The sequence below is a fragment of the Motacilla alba genome, chromosome 18 (genome assembly GCF_015832195.1).
Source record: "Motacilla alba alba isolate MOTALB_02 chromosome 18, Motacilla_alba_V1.0_pri, whole genome shotgun sequence".
In the NCBI taxonomy this organism is placed as follows: Eukaryota; Metazoa; Chordata; class Aves; order Passeriformes; family Motacillidae; genus Motacilla; species Motacilla alba.
This window is the reverse complement of record NC_052033.1, coordinates 937,863-964,794: the sequence shown is the minus strand read 5'-3', so window position 1 is coordinate 964,794 and position 26,932 is coordinate 937,863. Positions and strand designations below refer to the sequence as shown.

The 26,932-nt window shown below is 44.6% G+C and overlaps 2 protein-coding genes across 4 annotated transcripts in view; both read left to right on the top strand.

Moving 5' to 3' along the window:
* The first annotated feature begins 3,305 nt into the window (after positions 1-3,305).
* Positions 3,306-10,850, top strand: SUMO2 (small ubiquitin like modifier 2). Its single transcript, XM_038156872.1, has 4 exons — positions 3,306-3,564; positions 4,934-5,065; positions 8,044-8,115; positions 9,636-10,850. Exons 1-4 carry the CDS (start codon positions 3,544-3,546, stop codon positions 9,696-9,698), a joined length of 288 nt encoding a protein of 95 aa, XP_038012800.1. The 5' UTR covers positions 3,306-3,543; the 3' UTR covers positions 9,699-10,850.
* Positions 10,851-17,310: 6,460 nt separating this feature from the next.
* Positions 17,311-26,932, top strand: part of JPT1 (Jupiter microtubule associated homolog 1) — a 26,172-nt gene continuing 16,550 nt past the window's right edge. For 2 of the 3 annotated variants that reach the window (XM_038156925.1, XM_038156923.1), the window contains exons 1-4: positions 17,311-17,468; positions 20,042-20,184; positions 20,798-20,895; positions 22,772-22,799. In XM_038156925.1, the coding sequence (XP_038012853.1) occupies positions 17,413-17,468; positions 20,042-20,184; positions 20,798-20,895; positions 22,772-22,799 (325 nt within the window). In that variant the 5' untranslated portion in view covers positions 17,311-17,412. Of the gene's footprint in view, positions 17,469-20,041; positions 20,185-20,797; positions 20,896-22,771; positions 22,800-23,218; positions 26,927-26,932 lie in introns of those variants that run through there. The other variant, XM_038156924.1, reaches the window with a different exon arrangement.

Here is a 26,932-nt window from a genome sequence, read left to right as displayed (position 1 = left end):
GAAGGCACAGCACAGGCAGGGCTGTAGGCAAAAGGTATTTTCTATTCCCAGGGCTAAGCCAGAATTAATGAAGAGCAAATCCTGAGTAAAGCACTAAGACCTGCAGGGTCTGAGCCAGTAACCTGACGCACTCATTCACACCCCCAAATAACTGTGTGCTGTCAGTTCTTGCCTTGGACTCAGTGCAAAATAACACCCAGTTTTAAAGGGGCTAGAGTAGATTTTGTAGTCTAGTGCTTGCTGATATGCAGGAGCACACACCTTCTGCCTGTAGCTGCTTTGGTGTCAGAAAACGGAATGTTTTAAAATCCCAGAATGAAGAGCATATATAGAGAATGCCTGTGTTCCCTGCCCTCTTCATCAGAGGGTGGAGAATTAAGCCAAAACGCTCTGCAAAATCTAGCTTTCTTCCTTATAAAACTGCAGTACAAGAATGAAACAAAGTATGGAAATATTTTAAGAAACAACACGTGGAACTTTTTTTCTCCCAGAGATGGAATTTCTCAGGAATTCTCACTGTGACGCTTCCCCATTCACTTCCCTTCAGCTTGGTGCATTGAAGAGGAGGAGCTCAGAGGGACAAAAAGCTTTGCTTTGCTCCCCTCTGCTCAGCCCAGACCTTGCAGGAGTGGGGCCTTTGTAGTTCCCAGTGTGGCTTCTCCCCCCGCTGCTTGCTCCCAGTGCTGCTGTCTGGCCAGTTCCTTTGCAGGTTTTAGCACTGATTATTGTCAGCTCCAGTTTCTCAGAGTTTCTTCCGTTGCTATGTAAAAAGAAAAGCCACCCAGAGATGAGGTTTGTATAAACCTGCTCTGTGATTTGGGATCTGTTTGATTGGTGGTAAGACCAGTACTGGTGCAGCTGAAGCCATTTTCAGCTTTTCTAAGCACATCTAACTCCCATATGTTCTCATCAATTCTAGAGTATTTGCCTGTCTTTTTTAGCACACTTGTTCTATTTGTGATGCTGCCTTAACGTGTGTCTCACTTGGTGCCATTCCTCCCTTCAGTTCTTTCATGCCACGCTCAGGCCTTGGCCAGTTTCATCCCACCTCCCCAACAAATCCTCCTCCTGGGCCTGCAGCACAGGGATCTTCAAGGAGGGAGGGAGAAGAAGTGACAAGAACAAAATAGAACAGGACCATCAAGCCCTATGATGCCCTTCCACACTTCTCTGTAATGTTGCATCATCTCTAAAAATACAACTTAAGGTCCATTTGGAATCACAACTCATCTTCAGTTCTGTGAAGTATCCCAAGGGTTTGTAGTTTTGCTTTAAAAAGCCATGGATGAGATAGAAGGGTGGGGATTAAGGTGCTTTGTTTCCTTGTTCTCACCAGTAGTTGTACTTCTTAGGGGTGATGATCAAATTGAGAAGGTCCAAACCAAGTTGCCCATTGACTTTCAGAGCTCAAATGAAAGGAGAAGGGAGATCACAGGAGCCTGAGACATCACATATGACGGGGGATTTGGGTAGAAGTACATGGTCTTCCCAGTCAGGGTGCTTCTCACCTCCCAGTACCTTAAACAAATGGAAACATAATAGCATGAGTAATTAAACACAGACAAAACAGGCAGGATCAACTGATTGATCTTTTGATGATAAATCAAGTAAATTCACAGAGGTAGGAGTGGAAAGCAGAGCTCAAAGGATGATCTCTTTGAATCGCAGTCACAATTTGAAACAGCATCTGTTGCCTTCTTGGGTCAAACTGAACATGTCTGTGTCTGGGATTTTTTTCAGAATGGACTCACTAAGACTCTTCAGGAGGAGTAAAATACTAAAACTAAAAGGTTCTATAGAATTTCAGGGTAAATTTTGGACTATGAGGAATTTTAAAAGACCACTGCTCATGTTTTGTGGAAGCTCAGGTGGCTGCCTGGGACATCCACCTGCTTCATGGCTGTGCCATTTTCTCACGTGGGGACTCGGATAAAGGTTTGGCTTCAGCTTCCTCTCCCCAGCTGGTGTTACTCTTCTGCAATTTCCAGAAAATGGCAGGAAAAATCCAATCTGTGCTCAGAAGGAGAGAGCTGGAATGTGAAGTAACATGACAAAGGCAGTGCAGAGGGACCAGAACTGACAGTGAAAAGCAAGTCTGCAGCTTCGCCTGTAAGTGAAGTTTCTCTTCAGTCAATATTTCACTATGTGAGCAGTTTATTCTGGACAAGGAACATCTCTGAAATGGTGCAGAAAGTTTTGTCCTGCCAGGAGCAGGGGGTGTGTGACCACACAGCCACCTTGGTGTCATGACTCAGAGTGCTCCCACATGGAGCAGCGCCACTGTGGAGTGATGCCCACCTGGAAAGTCCATCCCTGGGGGATCGACAGGGATAATTTTTGTGAAGTTTCTTTTCCACCTACGTGATATAGAGAAGCATTTGACAAATGATGGTGGCAAGTGTAATGCTGATGATAAAAGGCACAGGAACTGTTTTGTGTGAACCCGTGAAATCTCTAGAGTTATTGAGAATTTCCTCCTGCCTTCCATTGGAATGAACTTTAAGAAATCACATCATTGGTGGCTCTGATTTATGTAGAGTAATTGTTGGGGTGCTGCAGATGCTCATTTCCTTCACAGACATGGCATCCTTCCCAGGGTAACCCCTCCTCAGAGAGACGGCCTAGGGTTTTAGAGGTCTGCCACACCATCATTGTCCTCCATACCACAGTGAGGGGCACAAGCAGGAGGGAGAGATTTGATGAGGCAGAGATGAGTGAGATCACAGAACCACAGCATCAACGAAGTCGGAAAAGGCCTGTGAGATCCACACCTGTGCCCCAACACCACCTTGTCAATGAGATCATAGCACTGAGTGCCACGTCCACTCTTCCCCTAAACACCTCCAGGGACAGGGACTCACCACCTCCCTGGGCTGCCGGTTCCATCGGGAAGGTGTGTGTGAGAAGAACAGCGTGTGAGGCACTGAAGGGGCACCGAAGGGGCACTAGGGGGCTGTGGCAGGCGGCATAGCGGTTTTGAGGAGATTTAAGACTTGAGGGGGCCAAGGATGCTGGGGATGGCTAGGGGAAGTTCTGTTCGGGAAGGGCACGGTGCGAGGCGCGGCGCGGGGCGCTGAGGGCGGCCCGGCGGCCATTTTGCGAAGGACAATGCCCGCCGCGCGGGGCGGGGCGGGGGCGCGCGCACGCAGCGCGCGGGCAGCGCGGCCACGGGCGCGCGCGCGCCCCTCCCCTCCCGCCGCCGCCGCCGCGTTATGTAACGGCCGCGGGGCGCGCGCGCGCTCCCTCCACCGCCCCTTCCCCCTCCCTCCCGCCTCACCCCCCCCGCCCAGGCCTAGCTCCGCCCCCTCCCCGCGCGCCGGGGCCCAATGGGCGGCGGGAACGCGCCCGGGGGGGAGGGGAGAGCGCTGCGGGTGCGCGCACGCACAGCCGCGGGGCCGCGCCTTGCCCCGTGCGTGCGCGCTCCCGGCCCCCCCCGCCTTCCCCTCTCTCTGTGTCCCTCTCTCTCCCTCTCTCCGCCGCGCTCGGCCGGCTCTGCCCCCCCTTTGTGCGCGCTCCGAGCCGCCCCCGCATCGCCGACTCGCCATGGCCGACGAGAAGCCCAAGGTGAGGCCGGCGCGCTCCGCAGCTCCCGCCGCCGCGCTCGGCCCCTCAGGCGGCAGCGCCGGCCCGCAGCCCCCGCGCCGCCTTTGCGCGCCATTTTCCTGCGCGGGTGGGGGGGGCCGAGGCCGCGGCTCCCGGGGCGGGCGGGGGATCCCCGGGGAGAGGGGGAGCGAGCCCGGGCCGCCTTCCCGCCCTCCGCGGGGAGAGAGGCAGGTCTGGAGGCGGTTGCTGCTGCCTTCCTCCTCCTCCTCCTCCTCCTCCGCGGCCGCAGCATCCCCGCCGGCTGCCTCGGCAGCCGCTGCCCTCACGGTCCCCGCACGGCTCCGGCCCCTTTGTGCCGCCTCTGGCCCCGCTCGGGGCCGGGGGGGGCCGCGGGGGCTCCGCTCTGCACGGCAGGAATTAACAGAGGCCGCCGCCGGGGGGTTGCCTCTTTTTTTTTTTTTTTTTTTTTTTTTTTTTTTTTTTTTTGCCTTTTTTTCGGCCTTTTTTTTTTTTCCCCTCACCCTTCCTTCCTTTTTTTTTTTTTTTTTTTTTTTTTTTTTTTTTTTTTTCCCTCCCCCACACTATTTTCAAACCGAGTTCGAAGTGGCGGAGGGCGCGGGGCCGCGCGCGGGCTGACACATGGCGGGACCCGGCTCCCAGCAAAGAGGGAAACAAAGCTGGAACTGGGGGTTCGGGACAGCCCCGATCCCCGTCCCTCTGCCCTGAGGCCTGGCCAGAGCACGAGGGACGGAGCTGGAAGTTGATCCTCCGCAGTTTTCCGCTCCGGGAGGGTCGGGCTGCTTGATGTGGAGTTTTTAAAAACATTTTCTGAAGGAGGAGACCTGTGCCGTTTCAGGTTTTATCACCGTTTGAAACACGGCCCTTTAAAGTATCTGCAAAGTTTTTTTTAATAAGGACATCAAACGGTAGGAAAAAGTTTGAGGTGCAATGAGAAAGAGCCTTGCTGCTGGTTGGGAACATAGTTATAACACAAATCAGCTATAACAGATCATAGTTAAAATACAGGTAACTTAATTCCATTCAGTGGGAGCACTGGTGTTGCATATTGTTGTACTTTTGATAGAAATAACTTTTTTTTTTTCATCTGTTTTGAATGCCTGGCCTGGTAATTATTCATTGCTGAATTTCCAGTTTGCAGAATGACAGCTAATATCAGATTTTTTTTCGTATGTGGCTTTTTTCCTTTAAATTTTCAACTGAAGAGTGCTGACCTTTATTCCCTAATTCAAGGTTTCAAGTCAGTAAACAGCTTTAATATCTTTATTTCCTCCTTTTCAATAACCTGTTGCACTTCGGTAAAATGTTAACTTCTTGTTTCATACCTTTTTAAAAAGTGTGGGTTATTTTTTTTCTTTTATTTCCTCCACAGGAAGGAGTGAAGACTGAAAACAATGACCACATTAATCTGAAGGTGGCAGGGCAAGATGGGTCTGTGGTGCAGTTTAAGATTAAGAGGCACACACCACTTAGTAAACTAATGAAAGCCTATTGTGAACGACAGGTATGATGTCAGGAGAACGGTGTCTGGGGGAGAGCTGCTCTCCACCGGTATAGAGGAAAACAGTTAAAGTCTTAAAACTAAAGTAAATACACAAAATGATAGAGATTTAACAGAAACTAATTGTGCCGTGAAGTGTATTGTCTTTGGGGTCTGTTACTGGGTGGACTGAGAGGGTTGTGGCAGGAAATGGATGAAATAAAGATCTGTTGTCATCTATGAAATCTGTATTTATAAGTGGAGACTTCTGGGAGGTAACTGCTGCTCTAGTGCTCAGAAATATTCGTGTGGAAAGGGTGGGTTTGGGATGAATTTAGAAGAGAGAGAGTTAAGTGATAATCAGGGATTTTTATAGCTCTCAGTGACTTCTTGGACTGGTCATTGGCTTCTGATTTATTAGCTTAATTGTACTGAGATGAGAAGATACCTTGAGAAGGAGCTTGTACATTTAATGATGAGCTTTGTTTTTTCTCTTGTGTCCTGGTTGACAAATGAATCTTCTGAGAGACACACACACCCCATGTATTTGCTGATGTGGTGGCAGCTGCAGCCAGTCCGTGAGGCTGCAGGCAGCTATTGCAAGTTTTAAAAACACCTGTTTGAGTATTGCTATGGAACTCTTCCTTCTGAAGCTCCTGATTAGGGAAATTTTGTCTCTGTTATCCACAATATTTTTAGTGACTGTCTGCCTTTAAGAAGTTCTAGCTCTACAAAAGTGTTCAGAATTCGTGAATTTTTAATTTTTTAAAACACAAATACTCAAGGATACTATTGCATACAATAAAGTCAGTATTAAGATACAGGTGCAGCTATTTCATCACCAGGGAAAAAACCCCTGTGATTCACATAGAAAGTGGTAAAACCTCTTCGGTTTGCCCTGTGCCACAGCAGAATAAAAGTAAAGACAGGAAAAATTAGGTCTTGCTGAACATGTGAATGTGTTCTTGTATGAGTGTTCCGTGGAGAAATTAGTGAATGTTGGAAGCTGTGAGTTTGTTTTTCCTACCTCAGTCATACAAACTCTTGTTCTATTTTGCAAATCACTATGTTGCTCTTTCCAGTCATAGAGTGCAGTTATATCTGTCTTTCAGGGAATTTGAGGATTGGTTATTTGTCCATATGTCCTGGCATAAAAAAAAAAAAAGTATCATTCATTCTTAGTTACTTTGAAGCAAGCAAATTTAATATTCCAAATTGTCTTAGATTGCCAAAATGTTTACTCTGCTTAAAGAAAAACAAAACCAAAGCCAGCAAAAAAGCCCCCCAGGTATCAACTGGAGGAAAAACATCAGTAAATCTTGAGAATGGGAGACATTTTTTCTGATCTTAGTTTTTAGCTAGTAAATATCCAAAGAATATTTTTGTAGATGTGGATTTGTCTTTAGGTGCTTACTTCTGAAATTTTGATGAATGTTTTTGAAGAAAAACCATTTGTTCTGCATGTCTCTAAAAGTTAGATTTTATTCATTTATTTATTTACCTAACTAGGTACACCCCAACTTAAATCCTTAATTCTGGAGAGGTGATAGAGAGCTTAGCAGCTATAAAGAATGATAATCATGTGTTGTGTGTAGTAGATATAAAATGGAAGTAACTAAATTTGAGTGACATGTTGAGAAGATCAAGACTATTTGTGATTAAGTGGTGAAAAAATCATCTGTGGACCATACTTCATGTTTTGTGGACACAAAGCTCACCAAAGGACAGTTTTTCAGTATGTTTTCAGCTAGCATTTATTTAGCTCATAAAGTTGTCATGAACCTGGACAAAAACAATACTCTGGGAATAGGAAATAATGTGTTTCAAGAAACACAATGTCAGAGAAAAGGGCTCAAACCAAATATTGCTGTGCAGAAATGTGTTGCTGCCATAAGACTGAGCCACACACTTCCTCAGACCAGATGATGTTCTGAGAGAACACTGCAGTGTCTTGATCATGCTGGAGAAGGCATTTTGCTGTGAACCATAAAGTTAATAAAAAAAGTTTACTCACATTTATTAAAATATTTTTCCTGACAAATCTACTCCTCAGAAATAATTACTACATTGTTTTCTGTTGTGTGTAACATCCGCTCTTGCCAGGCTGAATGAAGGCTTCTCTTCTAACTCAGAGATGCCAAAGCACGACCCTGCAATCCATTGGATAGGCTTCAAAACCAGATTGGGCTCTTGGATAGTTAGATACTCTGGAGAGAATGGATAGAACTGGAAAGGAAGTTTGTATCCCCAAATGTCACTGACCCGCCTTTGCAGAACGGGTGGTGCTGTACAATACCTTGGAAAACTCACTGGTGATTTTGGAGCTGCCGTTATCCGTAGGAGAGGTTGGTTGTTATTCCCAGGTTACATTTTTCAGTCTATTGGCTCAGGTGAGGATGAGAGATATTCTTCTAGGGATGGAAAAGGTCAGTAAAATCAGTATTGTGTGGTAGAAATGCTTATCCAAAATACTGGCTAATGTCTGGAAGTAGAAAATTCCTTTATTTTTTCCATTTGTGCATGGAAAAACTTGATACATTGATTTCTTTATTATTGGAATTTGGGGTCAAAAAGTTCCCATTTTTTACTCTTTGCTGCTGAAGACTAATTTTGTTGTTGCATTTCTGGAAGAAATAGTTTAGAATACCTTTGTTTTTGGAGAAGATCAAAAAGGAGTGTTGAGTGTAATTGTTGGACATTTTTACCTAGATTGTTGCACCTAGTTTTTAAGTGAATTACTCAAAAGCACAATAAAGCTGCTGGCCTTTGGGGTGTAGCAGATATGGCTTTATTTTAACTTAGTCAGTGGGGGCACTGTTGCTTCTCATGAGTTGTTGGACACAATGCAGTGTTTAATACAAAACAGATTGCAGGGATTTGGAGTGAAATGCCTAAAAGTTAGGGCATGATGTAAGGATGGAATCTTTGGTGGCTTTTAATGATGATGCTGCAGTACTTTTACATCAGGTTTATTTCCCTTTGTGTTATTTCTCTTTGTCCAGGGGTTGTCAATGAGGCAAATCAGATTCCGGTTCGATGGGCAGCCAATTAATGAAACAGACACACCTGCACAGGTAAACAGCATAAGCAAGGCTAAAGAACTATTTCAAACTTGCTGCAGGAGTTGATGCTTCTGTTTCCTATCAAATACTTACGTAAATGTGTATATTACTGATAGAACTGGATCTTTTTTACCATTATTTTGGTGTAACTGCTTTAGGCTAATTAGAAATGGAGTCCAGGACTTTTGGTGTTTTGAATAATAAATCTGTATCACTGTAATAATAAAACAGAAAAATTGAGTACCGTGTACAGATGGTGAGTCCTGTAAAACTTTCACTTTACTGATTCATGGCTCTGAGATAAGGATGGTAAGTTAAGAATTGAGATTTCTTGAAGCAATGGCTTTATTTTTTATATAGTAGCTTGCCAGGATGTTATCAGAGAGTTCCTGTTTGCAAGCTTGCATTTGTAATACAGAAGTAATTTCTGTTGTTTGTGATCTGAAGCTGTTTCAGTAGCATGGAATTAATGAATATGGTGAAGTTTGGGTTGTCTGTAAGTGTTTGAAAGAAGGCCATTTCAAGAACAGAATGGTTCCCTGTGGCCCTGGAGCATTTTTCTGTCCTGCTGCACGGAGCTGTGTTTTATCAGCCTGACCAAGTGATAGTTTTATCTGCTGTTCAGAACTGCTTGTAATGAAATAACAGACTTTGGTTTTCAGTTCAGAATTTTCCAAGCTCTTGCTTCAAAGATTGTGCCTCTTGTGGCACCAATGTATGCAACTTTTTAATTTGCAATAATGATAATTGAGGAAACAGGATGATTTTTCTTTTCCATCCATGTTTTGCTGAAGCTTAGACTGGTCTGTTTATAGCTGTGGTAAATGGCATAGACCAGTTTGATTTCCTGAGCAGCAATTGAGTCTGTTTAGAAATATAACTTGAATTAGTTACAGGAGCTCCAGTTTTGGTACAGATTTTGTCAGGAGGTGCCATTAACATCCCAGGAATATCAACTGTAAAACTTAAGGTGAAAAAAGAGAATTATATTAATGAAGTATTGCTGTTCTTCGCTGGCAGTTGTTACATGGTTATATGCCAAGTGTTTTTAATTTTTTCGTGCTTGCTGATCCTTGGTTTTACTGCCTGGTTGGGCAGAGGCTTTAATTCCAGTCTGCTTCCCCATTGCTGTAGCCATTTGAGCAGTAGCAGCCAACTGGAATTGTGGCAATGTTTTAAGGTAAACTGAGGGAGTAAATAGGAGAACAAAGGTGCAATGGCAAAGCAGGCAACAGAAATCAAATATTATAAATCTGCTTCTTAGGAGTCACACAGTGTACCCTGAAGTTAGTACTAGAATTCATTCTAGGTCAACAGTTATCAATTGGCTTTTTTTTTCTGTGCAGTTTCTCTGCTTTTGAGTTTAGTGAGTTTTGTTAAATGTACAAAAGGGTGGTGGTGGAGGGGAGTGGGGCTTCTCCGGTTAAGTTGCATAAAAGGAAAACATAAAGTCAGGAACTGTAGGAACAACCCAGGGTGCTGTAGAGATGTGAGAAGAGTTGCAAGCCCTTTTTTCTTTTTTTCTGCTGCAGTTGGAAATGGAGGATGAAGATACAATTGATGTGTTCCAGCAGCAAACAGGAGGAGTTTACTAAAACAAACACACAAAAAAGAACCTGCTACTTTCCTCTCCAGAACTGTGCTCCCACAGGCGACACTTCACAATTAGAAAAATGAGACTTGGTTCAGCCACATCCTGACTACTGCAGTATAGTTTTCTCTCTTCTCTCTGATTTTTTTTCTTATTCCTTTTATTGTACATAAAGTAACTGGTGATGTGCACAGGCATAATGCATATTTTTTTTTTAACTAAATGGCCAATGGTATGTTTTGATCAACATTTAATGGAGATGGGGTGGGAAAACAAACTGGTTCTGTGAAAATGCCCCTCTCTCCGTTAGTGGCATGCTCCTTCTACTTTTACAGAATCACAGAATAAGCCGAGTTATCTTTATATTCCAGTAAGTTATTTTGCTCTCACTGTTCAAAAACAAAAACATTGCATACCTTGTTTGATTGGATAATTTCAATGTTTTTCTTTTATCATTGTAAAACCAAGGGCAATTTTATAACTTTTTTGTACGTAGCTGTTACATGTAGAGCAATCTCTGTCTAAGTAGGGGTAAATTACTCTTTAAAAAAAAAAAGGAAAAAAAAAAGTCCTAGGTAGTTTTCCCTTCAAGTAAAACGTCTTGTTGTTTAAATAAACTTCTTGTTTAAAATAACCAGTTTTCTTTCTTTTTCTGTGGAGTAATAGTACTCAGCAGCTGCATTTCTTTCTCTGCAGCACTTTATGCTTCTCAAATCTCAGCTTTCTCTGTGGTAAGTAAACATAGTCCCCTCTGTCTAGGCAGAAGACTGTTAAAAAAAGAAAGGCTTCCTTGAGGTCTGTCAGTCAGCAGTTGAACTGGAAATAGAAGTCAGTTTTCTCTTATTTTGATTTATTTTTATTTTTTGTGAATGTTCTGCTAAGCTAAAACTGTTTGATTAGGCAAACTGCAAAATACTGAACTACTTAGTAATGCCTTTGGGTTGAGCTCTTCTTGTCAGTCTTTATTAGAAGCATCAATATTGTTGTTGCAGTAGTTTATTTCAGACTCTGTATTTGAATGCTTATTGATGTAAACATCAAGTTAAAGAGAGCAAATAATTTCATTAACCATTCAGTTTACCATGGTATCAAATGGGAGCTACTTGGAAATGTAAAGCAAAAATAAAAAATTGAGTTCTGTTTTTGGGTGTATTTAGCTATGGTGGTGGAGATTCCAAGCTCTGCTTTACCCCACTCTACTGTTCTGCTTGGAAGAGGGAAAGAGGCTGGAAGTACTGAAGGGAGATACAGTGATGGTGGTGTTTTTCACAAATCTTTTCCACAATTCTTGAGTTCTTGGCTAACTTTTTGGGGGAAGTTTAGAGGTTGGAGTGAAATCAATGGACGTTCATGGAAGATTATATACCTGTCAAAACCACAGCCCCACAGCATTCTCTGATGTCCTAGGAATGTTCCAATATTTTATAGTAAGTTAATGCTTTTTAGGTATAAACTTCTTAGAAGAGGCCACTCTTTGGTGGTAGTTTTTGTAACAGTTAATTCAAGGAGTGATTGTTACACATGGGGCCTGTGCCTGCCTTGAGCTGAAAGTTTTGTGGCAGAATGATGGGTGTGTGCATTGAGATGATGAGTTGTGATCTATTTGTCTTCTGTCAGAAATAACACATTTGATACTACATTATTTCCATCTAATTGAGATACAGAGAAAATTAACATCTGTTTTTGCAGTTGCATTTGAGTCTGTAGCTGAAGAATGTAATCTACTGTGTACCTTTGTTTTAATTCAAGGAAATGCTACTGCCAAGCAGATTACATCTCATTGTGGGATGTATCTTGTAGACTTCTGTGGTGTTTTGCAGGATTGAAATTCCTTCTTGTGAACAAATGTTTACATATCCAAGACTAAAAGGCCTAGAAAAATCTACTTTGAAGAAGAGGGTGGTGGGGGAATATATTTCAACATCTTTCCTAGGTTACATGTGGAATACATTGCTCTTTGGCTTTAGAATCTCTGGCTTTTAAGCTGGCTAAACTTCTGATATCAGTGTATAAAAATTCTTTCAACTTGGTGTCATGCCAAGACTTTTCCCAGGAGAAAGCTGTCTTTATCTTGTTTGGCCAAAAAAGGTGTTTGGACTTGCTTTAGTTTCTGAAGAAAGGGTGAGGTCTCCTTAAATACAATTTTTTTCAGCTCAACTTAAGATTGTGAAGCTCAAAGCTCCCTGTTGTATCTTGCCTTGTACTTTTTATTTCCTGAGGCAGCAGAAGTCAAATGACAGGTACTGAAGAGCTTTTAAAAACAGCGTCTTCATTTCCTGAATCAGTCGAGTGTTACTTCATCTGTCATGAACTTATGTGCAGCATTCACCTACATTCCTCCACTTTTCATCTTTTTGCTGTTACCTGGGCTTGCTTATGTTCCTGAAATGATTCCTCTAACAATGCTGAATGGTGTTATGTTAGGTGGTGACTCCAGCCAAAAAGTGTTAAATACTGTTTTCTGAGATAGTTTCTTGTTTTTTTAATGTAATTACAAAAAATATCTCAACTTCAGTGACTTAGTTCCTCAACAGCCTCAAATGTTGAATTTCCATTAGTGTAGCAAACTAACGTTGGCTGGTTTCTGATTCTGGTTCTGATATATAACACGTTGGTGTAACAGTAATGCAGAAATACAGTCCTTTTAAAAAAAAAAAAAAAGAAAATAGTTCTCTTTTTGCGTGGTCTTGCAAATACTCTCTTTATGTCAGAACTTGTTTTTGTCTGTACTGCTCCTGTGGTGCTACAGATTTACTTGTAGATTCCTGATTGCTGAAACCCTCTGTGGTTTTACTGCGACTGCCTCTTGGGGAAGCTGCTGCTGGGGGTGATGATTTGGAAGTGGTATGGAGTACAAAGATATGGACAATTTGAATCAACTTATTTGGAGTACACTTTCCTGCTTGGCTTGGTTTGTGGCAGTTCCTAGGTTTACACTTGCAGCCACATGGACTTCTGGAAGTCCACTTGTTGGAGGATAAAGGAAAACTGGGCAAAGAGGTCTTGTCAGGCTAGTTGAGAGGTAAGTTCTTCATGTTTTATTAAACAGCTGAGATCTTTCAAGAGCCTGGGAAAATTACATTATTACCCACAATTTTCAAATAATGTATTCTAAAGTGATTGCCATGCAATTTAGTTAATATTTTAAATGAAAAAGTATGGCGTAAGTTATAATTGGATACAGTCCCCTGGTGAGTTCTAGGGGATGGCTGGACCCCTTCAGTCTGTCCTGGGGTTTTAGTCTTTCAAATGAGTTGTGAACATGACCAGTTATTTAAAAATAGGTAACCAAAATTCTCTCAGGTACCTTAAGTAAGGCATTTTTTATTCATGTGCAGGGGAGATAATGACACATGGAAATCACAGCTGGTTTGGGTGGTTGACACCTGAAAATCAATGCCTTTGTTTATCTGCACAGTGGGGATCACAGCCACCCCAGGGGCTCCTGTGGGGGTCAGTGGTAACTGGCCTGAGGTGCTGATTCAAAAGGGGATGAGGAGTGCAAGGCTGCTCTGACATGGAATCTTCCAAGCTGCCAGGACTGTAAGGAAATACTCCCAAATAGTAACATGAGAGGGATTCTTGTGCTGGCATATGGAGGTGTTTTTAACAAAAGAAAAACCCCTGAAGTAACACTAAGGTAATTGCTGCTTCAAGACAACTGCAATATCAGAACAGAGACAGCATCTCTGCAAGGGTTAAGGTCAAAGCAAGTTGGTTTTCCAGCAGGAATTTTCCTTTCGAGTACCTTCATTACTTCCGAGTCAGTGTAATGTAAGTGCTGTCATTTGCCTGGTGGATGCTGGTTCTATTGTGTCTCTTACTGCAACATTAATGAAAAGGCATAATGTGACTGGCTGAAAGAGAGAAGACTTCCTAGGCTTCAGCCAGCTGGAAGTAACTGAATTTCTAAGGAACAGCAATTTGTTTTCAAAGCTAAAGATGAAAAGATACCTCCTTGGTCATCATGTGAACAATAAATCCAAGTATTTTTCTTAGAATTTTAGGTAGCGGCCTCAGTACATGTGTGTCAGCTGCTGTGATGGACTCTTGTGGAGTATTAATCTAAAAGCATTTACATAACTTGGATTATTATTAATTATATTACCAGCATAATTAATGCATTCAATTCTCTGGTTTATTGAGGTTTTTTCATTCTGTCTGTAATGAGTTTCCAGACAATGTGTTCTGATAGGGAATAATCAATCCTTTAGTTTGTCTTGCTTTTTTAGGACTTAGTGGCAGAAGGAATTGGTGGTACAGCACTTCTCCTGGGTGATTAGGAGGTAGGAGTGTGAGGATAAATGGAAGATGGAATTTTGATCCTTATTCTCAGTTTTGATTGACCTCCAAGATGCTTAATTCCAGGGGTTTCCTGGTTTCTTCCCTAGCAGCATGGGATGGTGATCTTACTGTAACATGGAGGTGTTGGGAGCCCCACCCGGTGTTTATGGAATGGTTGAAGTCCCGTTTAAGGGAAGAGTTTTCCCTTGTCCTGGAAGGATTTCAGTTTACATGGGAGAGGTGAGGTGGGGCAGGTGGGGCTGTGCTGGCTGGGTGTCAGCAGACATCCCAGAAGGGAAGGTCAGCAGGCGCTGGAGAAGGACAAGGGATGTGTGTGAGTCAGTGAGGAGCTGCAGTGGGAATGGGGACTCTGGGAAGAGCTGTAGGTTTAAACAATCCCTATATGAGGATGACTTTGGAGAAGGGAAAGGCTAAGGTGGTAGAAGCCCAACTAACAAATGGAGTTTCTCCATTGGAAAGGAATATTCCTCAGGGAAATGGATGCAAAAGGTACCATTTGTGGTGAAATTTTGTGCTGGTTTTGGTGGCCTACATCTCCCCACTTTCAGCACCCATGGATCACTCCCCACTTTCAGTACATGGATCCCATCAAAGCACATCTGATGCCTGCAAGGTCTCTTGAAGGATCACTAAAATAAGAAAACTGAAACAAAACAAGACTGGGACAGTGATTCCCCTTCCAGCATACCTGCCTTTTCCCAGGAAGGAGAAACACTTTGGAGTACACAACCAGGCTTGGTGGTGTTGGATGTCCAGGCAAGAACAGCAGCATGAGTTGGCCACCCTGCTTTTTGTGTTGTTCAGAGCTCTGAGAGGAATCTGGTCACTGTGGTCCAAATCCCCATCCCAAACAGTGACCGGCTGTTGGGAACTTTTCCTGAAGAAGTAGAGAGGTACCAGAGCAACTTTCACAACTCTTGCAAACAACAGCATCAGCTCTGTGCAAAGCCATAGGATCTGTAGGATCCACATTCCACTGAACCTCCGTGCATCGTTCCAGATGCAGAAATCTGACAGGGACAAATCCAGCTGAGGCAAGGATTGTTTATTAGCTGGCACTTCAGCTGTGAAACAAATGCTGTGAATGGGGGCAAGAGAAACCTGAGTCAAACCCTCTTTTTTTGTGCCTTGTGCTTGGAATAAAGAAAGGATGCTGTCTGTGACAGCTATAAGTAGCAGAGACTGGCATGAAGAAACCCTTGGTCACAGAAAGATGACCAAGCTGAGGCTTTTCTCAGACCAATGGTATCTCTCCTTGCCTAACCCTTGCATTTCCTGGAGTCTTGTTCAGACTACCAGAATGCTCAATGCATTGTGCATTCCTTGCTGGTGGAATTTCAACAACAGGTGGAATTGTTTGGTGTCTGAGTCTTTCAGACAGCTGCTGAGAATTGTTCTGGTCAAGTGTCACCATCCTGTGGTGGACTCTAAGCCCAGTTTCTGTAGCCATCTTCATAAACCCCTTCATCTTGTAATGGATGAATAATCAGAAAAGCAGCTTTTATTTAAGGTCCACCCTGCAGCCAGGCCTGTGAGAGATCAGTGGGGCCCCTCGGAAACACTTAACGTTTAGAATTCTAAAGCTCTGTGTGAAAACTGGCTGTGTCATAGGGAACAGGTTTTTCTTCATCTTGACTTTAAAAAGTGGCTCTGTGTGTGTCTCAGGGGTACAAATTAAAGAGTAAAATCCTGTGGGTTTGAATAAGAAGCATTTAGATGACAAAATACTTCTGCAGGTTCCTGAGAGAGCAGATGTTTACCTGTGTGCAGGTAGGTATCATTTGACTTCTTAATACCCAAGCCTAAGGGATAATAGAATTAAAACAACTGTGTCATGTTACTTAAAATTTCCCTTTAATCTATCTGTACAAAAATGTGATGCAACAGAGAATTCCCTGGGGATCTAAATAGTGGTTGGAGCTTAAAAAAAAAAAAAAAAAGACTCAACCAAACCAAAACAGTATTTTTCAAATGGATCCTAGATTAGGAAAAATAATACATTGGTCCTGTTTGTGTACATTTAACAGTTCTGATCTTTCATGATCTGTGTTAATATTAAGGCTGGTATTTAATTCAGATGCTGGACAACTCATGTTATGCATAGACAATCCTTGTGTTCTCCAGACCAAAAAAATACTTTTCTCTAGAAAGTGTTTTAGGGGTATTAAGGGCTGTTATTAGTGGAACTATCAGAAGTAGCTGGAAAAGATGGATTTTCTTTCCCCTTTCTCCCTCCTTTAGGCAAGTGTTCATTGAAATAATATTGCTGATGCATAGGTTTTGGAGTAAAGGTTGTGATCAGGAAGGCATCTGTGTCTGTGGAAGTTTCAGGGAGCCCCAAGTCACCAAATCAAAGGTGGATGTGACAGATGGGCCAGCAGCCAACATGTGGTTTAAAGTCTGTCCCGTGAGTTTTGTGCAGGGGCTGGAAGGTGATGCACGACCCAAAATGTGCAGCCTAGTGCTTTTGACAGCCAGGTGAGCAGCATTGCTGCTTGTACTCCAGCTGCACTAGCTGTGCTGGAACTCAATTTTCATGCAATAATCCAAAATAATAAACTGCAAGTTATTTTATTCCGCCATAATTTTTGAGGTGTTGGTGTTCCCCACCAGGCCTATGGCCCTGCAGGCTCTTGGCTGTGTCCCAGCCCTCGTCGGATCCAACATCTAAAGCTACAACAGCCTTGTGCCAACCCCTCCCGCACCGCCATGGGCTCGGTGCGGTTCATCCCGGTACCTTGGAGCTGCTCCATGACACCTCTGAGGCACCTGCGGGGCTTCTACGGGCCGGGCACGGCAACGTGTGTGAGGGAGCCGGGCCTTGCGCGGCCAAGGGGGTGCCAGGAGTGGGCTTGGTAGCGTGGCGGCCGCTTTGGTGGTGTGTCCTGGGCGGTGTCTGTGGGGACAGGAGCCATGCGGAGATCGCGGAGGGAGCGACGGCACAGCCAGACCTCCCACACGGCCCGGCCCCTCCCGGGGCCCGTCACAGGAGCAGCGCCGCGGGGACTTTTGTCTGGCCTGAGGTGCGGCTGAGCCAATCACGGCTCTCCGGCGGTGAGCGACAGCTCTTTCGCCAATCAGCAACAAGAGGTGCTACCGCCTACAGCCAATCACCGCAGAGCAGACGTAGTGCTTCACCAATGGGCTCTTAGCGGTGAGGCTAGGGGCCTCGGAATAGACAGAGAGGCGGGGCAAGTGGGAGAATGGCAGGGCGCTGCCCAATAAGAACCCGTGACTGCGTTTGAACCGCCCAATGAGATGGCCGAAGGTGGGCAAGGCTTGCGGTGTGTATAAATGTTGCAGCGGTGCGGGCGGCGGCCGCAGTTGTCACCGGTAGCGGCTGGCGTGGTCGGCAGCTCTGTCCCCGGGACCGTCACTGTACAGAGCCCTTCCCTTGGTCCGACCCCTCCGCCATGACCACTACGGCCACGTTCTCGGGCATGGACCCCAATGGCAGGAACAGCTCCAGGTCTGCGGGGGCCTCGAGGGCCGCTGGGACCCAGAGGGCGGTGGGGCTGAGGGTGCTAGGGAAGGCATGTCCGGAGCGGTGCTAGGGCGCGGTGCTGGGGCGGGGGCTCCGGCCGGGCCGGGGCTGTGGGTATGCGGTTCCTCCCGGCCTCTCCCGGGCGGGCTGGCCGGAGGCGGGGGCGGCCACGCACACCCGGGTGGGCTGTGGGGGCATCCCGGGGCCGCGCCGTGCCGGGGGAAGGAGCTGCGGGGGCTGCCGAGACCCGCCCGGGCCGCTCGGTGCGGCCCCGCCGCCGCCGCCGAACAAAGAAGGGAGGCGACTCCCCGCCTCGCCGCGCAGCCACGGCGCGGGGGCGGGGGGCACCGCGCCCCTCCGCCCGCCTGTCTCCCCCCATCGCCGCGGCCCCCGCGCCCCTCGGCCCCGCGAAGCCGCCGCGGGCTGGGTGGGGCCGGGCGGGCTCCATTGTCTGCGCTGCCCGGCCCCCGCTCCCGCCCCGCGCCGCTCTGCCGGGGGGGGCCCGGTCGGTCCGCGAGCTGCCGGTGCTCGGGGCCGGGCCGCCCGTTCCCTGGGGCCGCGGCCCCGCTCCCGGGGGGCGACCCGGGGCTGGAAGGGGCGGGGGCGAAGCGGAGCCTGTCTGCAAACAAAGAAAACTTGGCAGGTTGGTCTGGAGGAGATGCACCGCGCTAGGACGGGCACCCGCGGTCTCGGGAGTCACAGCTGGAGAGGATCGTGTCGTTTTCCACGCTATCGTGGCTTTTTTCAGTAAGGTTTTGGCCTGACAAAGCGGATGCTTCCTGTTCCCTTTTGGCGTTCCAGGGTGCTTTTTAAAGCGGAAAAAAAAAATCGTCACAAAGCTTGTTGGTAAACCTTTTGCCAGAGCTCTTGCTGGTGCTGTGGGTGGATTTTCGGTGGACATCGCTGGGTATCAGGTGGAATTTCAACAGCATTTCATTGCTTGAAGTGTTAAATCTGGCTTTCATAAATCAGGTTACAGCATTTCGAGGCTGTGAGAGGCTTCTAATAAAATCTGTCAGCCTTTACCTGAGTTTGGTAAAAGGGAATATTCATTTTGAACAGTTTGAGTGATGGATATTTTTCCCCCTTCAGTTGCCTATTCTGTTAATGTCATTAAGTCTGTCAGTGGAAACTGTTGTGCCCTTAAGAGAGTACTGGTTTCACTGCTGTGGTAAAAAGAGGAGATCTAAGATTTGGGAACAAGCCCTGCTTTGAACAGACTGTTCTTCAGATTAGTAGCTGCAACAGCTATAACTGCAAAAATAAACCTTCTATACGTTTCCTCAGAGAAAAAAAAAGATAAAGGAGTGATTCAAGACCATTACACGACATCTTGATTCAGAAAGCAGACAAAACAAGTCACAATAAAACATACTCTCCAGTCTGCTGGGATCCTCCCATTAGCAGCTGAGCATTAGTAATTCTTAGAAAAATAAATTTGTTAGCGAAAGTATTTTTCTGGTTATGTAACAGTAAATATCTATGTCACACACCTTTAGGAATCTCCCTTGCTGTTGGGGTGTTTGAGCTCTCTAGGCTGGAGAAGCGTTTTTGTGTTAGCTGGAATGTAACAGGCACAAATTCTCCCAAGATGTGAGTTGTACAATTGGCATGCTCTTTGTGTTGAATTCCCAGGTTTGGAGCATTAACAAGCTGGGTACTGTTTCATGTTCTAACTTCAATTTATTAAATTATTTGTTAAGAAGTGTGCACCATCCTTAGTTTGTCCTGGTATTAATTTTGGAGTATTGGAGGTCTTGAAAGCCAAGAAGCCCCAGGTTCTGTTGGTGTCCTTACATCTCTCTAGGAGTTTTGAAAGTTCTCATGCACAGTTTTGTTCTCCCAGCTATGTCTGGCTTCTCCAGCTAACAAAAGATCTCCTGCTTATGAAAATAAGATCAGGAGGAGTTTATGTCTCAAGATTTATTTTGCTGCAGCTGTTCATTTTGGTTGGGTTCTGCAGGTTGGAAAGCAGACTGCAATCAAGCTCTTGAAGTACTGAGCAGGCTTCTTTTGTGTCTAAGAGCAGATTGTTAGATTTAGGTTACATATCTGGAGCTTTATACAAGTGTCTCTCCTAATAATAGTCAACTCCAAGCTGTTTAATTTCAACTTTTACTTCTAGACCAGCAGCATGCTGCAGACTTAAAGGTTTTTTCTTGAGGAAACAAATCTAAATAAAGGCTGCAGCACCCAGCCATCAGTGGTGCAGCCAGTCCTTTGGTTCAAGCTTCAGTCTTTGCTGTGCAGCCAGTTTGATGATTAAAAATGAACCTTCCCAGGGTACTCTTAAGAAAGCTGGAAGTTGACATGCCCACATAGTTATTTTTATTTTTTATTTGGCTCGGAGTGGTGGGAGCAGCCCTTGGTGTGATACTGGATGGAACAAGGGCACAAGCAGAGCACGAGAGCATTTTATTTTTGTAAGTGCCACTGAAGAGCAGTGGAGATACAGTGCCAGGATGGAATTCTGGCAGGAGCTTACCTGGATGGCTGAAGTGATGTGCTGGGAGTGCAGTGGGGGCTGGCACAGGGTGTAAAGCTGCCTCTCTCCACAGAGTGCTGCGTCCTCCCGGCGGCGGCTCCAACTTCTCCCTGGGCTTTGATGAGCCCCAAGAACAGCCCGTGAGGAGGAACAAAATGGCATCCAGCATCTTTGGAACTCCTGAGGAGAACCCACCTTCCTGGGCTAAAGCAGCAGGTGAGGCTGTAGTGCTTTGTTTCCACATCTGCTGATGGCCATTGATTCATTTTGTGGCTCAGCCTGATGCTGCTGGTGGCTGGTGTGGAAACCAGGGTTCCCTTCTACTTGGTACTTCGGGGTTATAAATGATGTCTTCTTGCAGAGAATTGTTTATTTCTCATTACTTTCTTCCAGAAGGGTTTATTTTATGCAAGCATTCGACATGTTGCAAGCAGAGAATTGTATTTTGGATGCAGTTTCTCCAAGTTCAGTCACACAAGTGGGCTTGTGTCTTACTGTTTGGAGTAGCACTGCTTGGTCTTGATTAATCAGAGGAGGTTTAGCCTCGTGTTCTCACACTGGATTTAAGCTTCCCTTTCTGCACAGCGCCACCAGTATGGGTGGCCTTGGGACCCCAAACTCCATCTGTTTAAATGAAACTCACTGCATGGGGTGCTGCTGTAAGACAATAATTTCTGAGGTATTATCTAAACCCAGGACTTTTTAGAATGGTAAAGCTCTAATTTCAAAGTAAAACCTCTTTCAAAGTACCCAAACCTGTGACTATTTATGATCTAATTTTACATTAACTTTATTTTGCAACCTGATTAGACTCAATCTCTGGTTGTAGGGGCTAAGCCAGGTGAAACCAGAGACAGCTGTGAATCCTCCGGACCACAAAGAACAAACTCAACTGAGGCAAACTGTGGAGACTTCGTAGATCCCAAGGTCAGTACTTGACTACAAAGAGCCTGATAATGGACAATTCACACTCTGTGTGGGATTGATTTATCACGGATGTTCACACAGTTGGAAGCATTGTAGGATTTGAATCCTTTCTCAGATGAGTTTTTTCATGAAGGTTCCCCTTTCCATCTGATACTCTTCCAGTATGCTAAAAAAGGAAGGGCTGGATTTTTCACAAGGACCACTTTGTAGAGCTCTTAACCCACCTCACTGCTGAGACAGTAATGAAGTGATGTGAAATCTAATTTCAGCTCTGTGTGTGATTGTGGGTTTAAACATCTCACAAACAACAGTTACTACAGCAGACTCTGTGTGGGTCTGACAACAAACTTGGGTTCACATCCCAGCAAATTCTTACCTCAGTAGTTCTAGTGATTTTTTTGTTTTAATATTATCATCAGGTGTGTTATTTTCTGTATAAACTCTTTACCTAGTAGCAATATGGAGCATAATTTATAGTTAAGTAAAATTTGTTAAGTAAAATGGTGTTAAATAAAGTTTGCTAGCTGTGTAATTACATTTAATGGGAAAAACGGGGTTCTTTTGAAACACAGTAAATTCAGTAAAAAACCAGTAATTTCTCTGAACTTAGATCCCTAGGAATGTAGGATAAGCTGTATTTGCATGAACAAAGTGGAAAAAATAAATTTTGTTTAAAACTCTCCAGCCTTAGGCTTTCTGAAAAGAACTGGGTAGATAAATATCTGAAATGTTGTAACAGGCACCCTTTATCTTAGGTTTTATTTTGATAATAGGTGACATCAAGCATCACAACCCATTTTTGGTACTAGTTTAGCTTTAAGTCACAAAACTGTTATTTGTTACAAAAATATCTTTTTTCAATTTAGCAAATATAAGAGAGTGTATTTTCTGTGGTATCTTCTTAGCTTTAAATTTAACTGTTTAGTCGAATTCTTTCTAAATTGTTTTAAATACTGTGAGTTAGCTTTGCAAACAGATTCTTCCCTTGTGGAACACTTTACTTTTATGCAGTAATTCAGGTGCAAACAGCTGGGGACTTAAGGTGATACATTTGTGTCAGTTTCTGTGCTTTTTTTAAATCCCAATTTCTGCAGTTTCACTATGTAATTAGCAATGTTAAATCTATGAAAGTTGATAAGCCTGATGCCCTTGGAGACCTTTAGCTGCTGCTGGGAGACTCCCTATCTTGGTGTCAAGCTGCAGCCTGCAACCAGATTCAGCATGTAAAGAATGTTGAATTTTTTATGTAGTGAAGGAAACTACATCAGGGAAAAAAAAACTGATCTGTGTTTCACAAATGAAGTTAAATACCCTGGAAAGAATAAATGTTCTTGGCCTTGGTAACAGATAAATGCAAAGAGTAGAAAGCAGAGGATGCTCCACTCTTGCTTGTTGCTGTCAGTGTAATTTTTTTTACCCTTCCTGCTGGGCAGTGGGAATATTCTGGATCCTGTCAGTGCTGCTTGATTTGGGATGCTCTGTGCAATAAAGTGTTTTTACTCACCTCTGTCCTTCACTGTGGGAATAACAAATGTGCCACGTGTCATCAGGATTACTCCAATATCTGTTTCAACTTCTAGAAGTATGTTAGGCAGATGAAGAACTGGTTAAATTATAAGTCAGTCTCTAAGAAATGGTGCTTACAAATTCATGATTTCAGTCTGCAGAATTATGAGTGCAGAGCCCACTGTGCTGCTCTGGGTTCTGTCCCTCAGAGCCTGTTGCTGCTACAGAAGTGCCTGTGGCTCAGAATGTGATGCCACATAGAGCACTGTGCCCAGACACCATGGTCACACCATGGAGGATTATCCACTCCATAGAATAGGAAAATGCTTTATGAAACACGAGATGTAACATGTTCCTCTCTCTTTTCTAGGGAGGAGATGTTGGTGGTGACATTTTTGGTGAGTAACTTCCTTGGACTCCTCTGGTAAAAGCCTGTTGCAGGTGGCTTTGCAGTAGAAGAGGATGTAGGATCTATAAATGGTCATTTATTAGGAGAGAGGCAGCCTGGGGTTGTCCCTGGAACCCATGAAATCAACAAAGTGACCATCTGCTTCACTGGAGTGTGGGCATGGAGGGAAATGTGGAATGCTGTTGCTCATCAGGGTAAAAAGGAGAACTGTCCTGTTGGTTTATTTTGCTAACAGCTGTTGGTGTCAAGATTTGTCTGAGTACTGGAGGGTGAGGTGGAGACTCCTGCAAAGAGTTTAGTGATTGAAAGGCCACACTGCTATTAGAGTTGCTTATGATTAAATAGGACAGTCAACATAATTGATTTTAGTTTACCAGTTTCCTTCTTTCCTGTTGTCTTCTGATACAGCAAACTCCACATTCACAGGAAGAATCAAACCCAGCTACTGCTTCTGCAAATGTCTGTATTAACCAGCTCTTGACTTCCTGTTGCTTTTTAAATGCTGATTTTTGCCAAGGAAGTTGATCTGCATACTGCAAATCTCCTATAAACAGGCATTTCCCCTTGAAGTGTTTTTTTCTAGCTCTGAGGCTGGAAATACCTCCTTTGCAAGATTCACTTTAGGAATATCTGACTTCCTGATGACAGGAATTCGTGTGTTGACTGCTGCTTTCTAAGTGCTACTTTCAACACCTTAGAGTGGTGGGACATCCCTGAGGCCATTAGCACCTTCATGTCCTGAAAAGACACTTGCTGGGAGGGGGGAGAGCTTTTCCAGAACATGTCCACTACCTCTGAGTGGTGTCTGTGCCTAAAATAAGTGTTGCCTCTCTAGCAGACTGCTTCTAATCCAACTGTACAGGCTCTAGGATTTCTTTCCCATGTCTGTCTGATCTTGATTAGCACTGTAGGCATCTAGTGTTTATGCCTTGAGTAGGAGGATGTGGTTTGCTAATAAAACAAAACTGCTTTAAGGGCTCTGCTGCTTTTCCTGGTGCTTGTTTAAACCAGCTCCCCACAGGGCAGAGGAGATCCCACAAACAGCAGGGAGGTGAGAAGGACTGAGATGCCAGGAAGCAGAAATAGGGCTGCCTGGGATCAGGACAGCTGGCTGAAATTCAGAGTGCAAAGTGGTATTCCTGACTTTTTAAAAAAAGTTCACATTTTCACAGGTGTTGTATTTGTCTTTTGGTTTGTTTCTGGCAAGTGATGGTGAAGGAAGTTCCTACCAAGGGTCATGTGAAGCTATGCTGGGAGGTGGTTAAAAAACAAGTGTTATGGAAGGTAACTGGGATTGTTTCTTGTTGTGGCCATGACTGAAATTAAATTTTTGAAGGTGACCAAGATGAAATAAAAATGGCAGGCAAAGGTTTGAATGTTAAACTTTCCCTGATGGTACTTAGGAAGGAGTAGAAATTAATGCCTCCTGGAAATGGTGTCTGTGACAGATACCTGAACCTCCTGATGGATTGTTAAATGAATTCCTACCACTGATTGCTTTGGGTGTTGTAGCTCAGTGGAGCCCAGTCTCTGATCTGGCTGTCCCTCCTCTCCTGGATTTTCCTGCTGTGGGATGGCAGACCTAGGTTGCTGAACATCCCACTGGCACACCTGGGACTTTATACTGGCCTTGTAGGGTTGTCTCTGGGGTTAGGAAAGGAACAATGAACACACCTCCAAGCAAAACTGTCTGCTGACAAGTTCACAGCACAACCAGATTCTTAATAGGTTTCTGTAAAAAATGTTCAATCTTTTGAATGTGGAAATTATTTTCTGTATGTAACTGATTATAAAGCCCCAAGTATGTGTCAGGTGGGATGTGTATATTTATTAATCAAGCCTGTCTAGGGTAAAACCACTTATTTTGCAGCAGGGCTCTTGTTTCCTCTTTAGGAGCTATAGTTCCTTTCTGGGCATCAGAATTCCCAGTGGCTTGCAGTGCGCTCAGCAGGGAGCTGTTTCAGGAATTAGACCCTTTCTGAGAAAGGAGGAGCTTCAATATTTTATCTGATCCTGTTGGTTTTATCACTTCACTCATAAGGTTGGCAAACTTACCTTGATTATGTGGGAAGTGCTAACATTTATCAGCTACACAAAGAGCTACAGAAACTTCCCCCAAAGCCTCCTGTGCTGGTAATTCTTGGTTTTTTTGTGATTCAGGGGTAGTTGAAGCTGATGGAATGTGAGCAGCTAAGGAGAATCAGGCAGTGCCTGATGGGTTGTCGGCAGTGCCTGACTGTACATGACCCACAGGAAGGTGGAGCCTGGATCCTGCACAGTGCTGGGACTGTCCCCAGACAGGGACATCCAGCACTTGCTGAGTCAGCAGACTGGGACACAGTAGCTAAAGGAGCTTCAGGCTTAAAATGTGGTGTTAACCCAGCACAGCTGTAACAAACAGTTAATGAGCACAGCAGAGAATCTCTAGTGGAGATTATTCCTGATTGCATGGGGACTGTGCTCAGATGCTGGAGTTCTTTGAGATTATTATAAGCATGGATGTAGGGGGAGTTTAGTGGGCAAAAGTTGGGTTTTGGTGTTTCTGATAACATTCTGCATTGAAGAAAATAAACTGAGTTGACACAGGATGTGAGGAAAGCTGCTGCTGGGAGTAGCAAGAATAGGAGGCAAAGGGTAGGACTTAGTAATTACCTTTCAGGTTGGAAAAATGAGCTATGGGAGATGATGCTGGAGGTGGTTTTATTCAGCGCCTTTATCTGTGACCTGGAAAAGGTAATGAACAGTGAAGTCTCCAGTTTTGTTGGTGATATTACCTGTTTCATGTAGTCAAATTGTGCTGATGGTGGGAAAATCTCACTGCCAGAAGGACTCAGCTAAATGAGGCAGGCAGGTATAAAGGCAGGATAATCCCTGTGTAAGCAAGTGTAAAGTAATGAATCTGGTGGGAGGAACCCCCAAAAACTAAACCATGGCAGCCTTGTGTTCAGCTTTGTGCTCTGGTGCTCCTAGGATTTGCCTTGAGTCCTTCCCCTTGAAACTCTTTGAGGTGTTCGGAGGTGCCAGCAGAATACTGAATGTTATCAGGGAGAGGATGGAAAATTACATACTTTTTCCTGTAAACAATGGTAATACCCCCATATCTTGAATTGTGTACAGTCTTTGACACATGAAGAGCAGGGGGTTGTAGTGGAAGTCACAGGGAAGGTGAAGGGGAAGATGAAGGGATGCAGTGGCTGCTCCATGAGGGGAGATTGGAATAGTTGTGCCTGTTCAGTTTGAAGAGAAGGCTGGGGGGAGGAAAATTCATCAAGATCTGCTAATCATGAAGCTTAAGCTGAATGTGCAGCAGTCCTTTCAATTCTGCCAACCCAGAATTAGTGATCTTGAGAGGAAACAAAGGGGTCTGTTGAAAACAGGTGAGGTTCATCTTCATCCCCAACATCAGGGTCTGCTTGGTGCTGATTTGGGCCTTTGGCCCAGAACTGGTCATGCTAATCTGTAAAAATGTGAAATGCTGATGTACTTGCTGTACTCAGTTGTCAACAATGCAACATTAGTTGTTTGCTCCAGTATCTAAAGTGCTTCCTGTGAAGAATTCCTTCTGTGCCCTGTCTTTACTTGTGGTTTGCTCAGAAGGATTTAAGATAAACTATCATGTGCTCTCCAGGGAGTGTACAATCAGAGCCTTCCCATGCATGGCTGTTCCCTGGTGTGTCCTGTGTGAAGCCTCAGAAGTGTGTCAGATCCTTTTCCCTCCAGTTAGGAAATTGGGGATGCAGTTTGAGCTCTTGCTGGTGTTGCTGTGGCTCCCAGCACCTGCTCAGACCTGAGTGGCAATGCCACAGTCACAACACTGACTGATTATATGTAGAAGGCTTAAGCCTTAAGGTGCTGTCATTAAAAAAAATGAATTGCTGGTGTCACCTAATAGCAGCTGGCTGAATGTGGCTCTTGCTGTAGGCCAGAGACTGAGCTGTGAGGCCTCACATTTGATCTGAGAAACACTTCTGAGGGCTGAGTCTGCCCTGCCAGTGGGTGACAGCATTGCAGTGTCTGTACCCCTGGACAAAACTGACAGGAGCTGAGCTTCCGTCTGAGCCAGCCAAACATCTGGCTCTCATCATCCACATCAAAACACTTTAAAAGTTTCTTTTCTTCTAG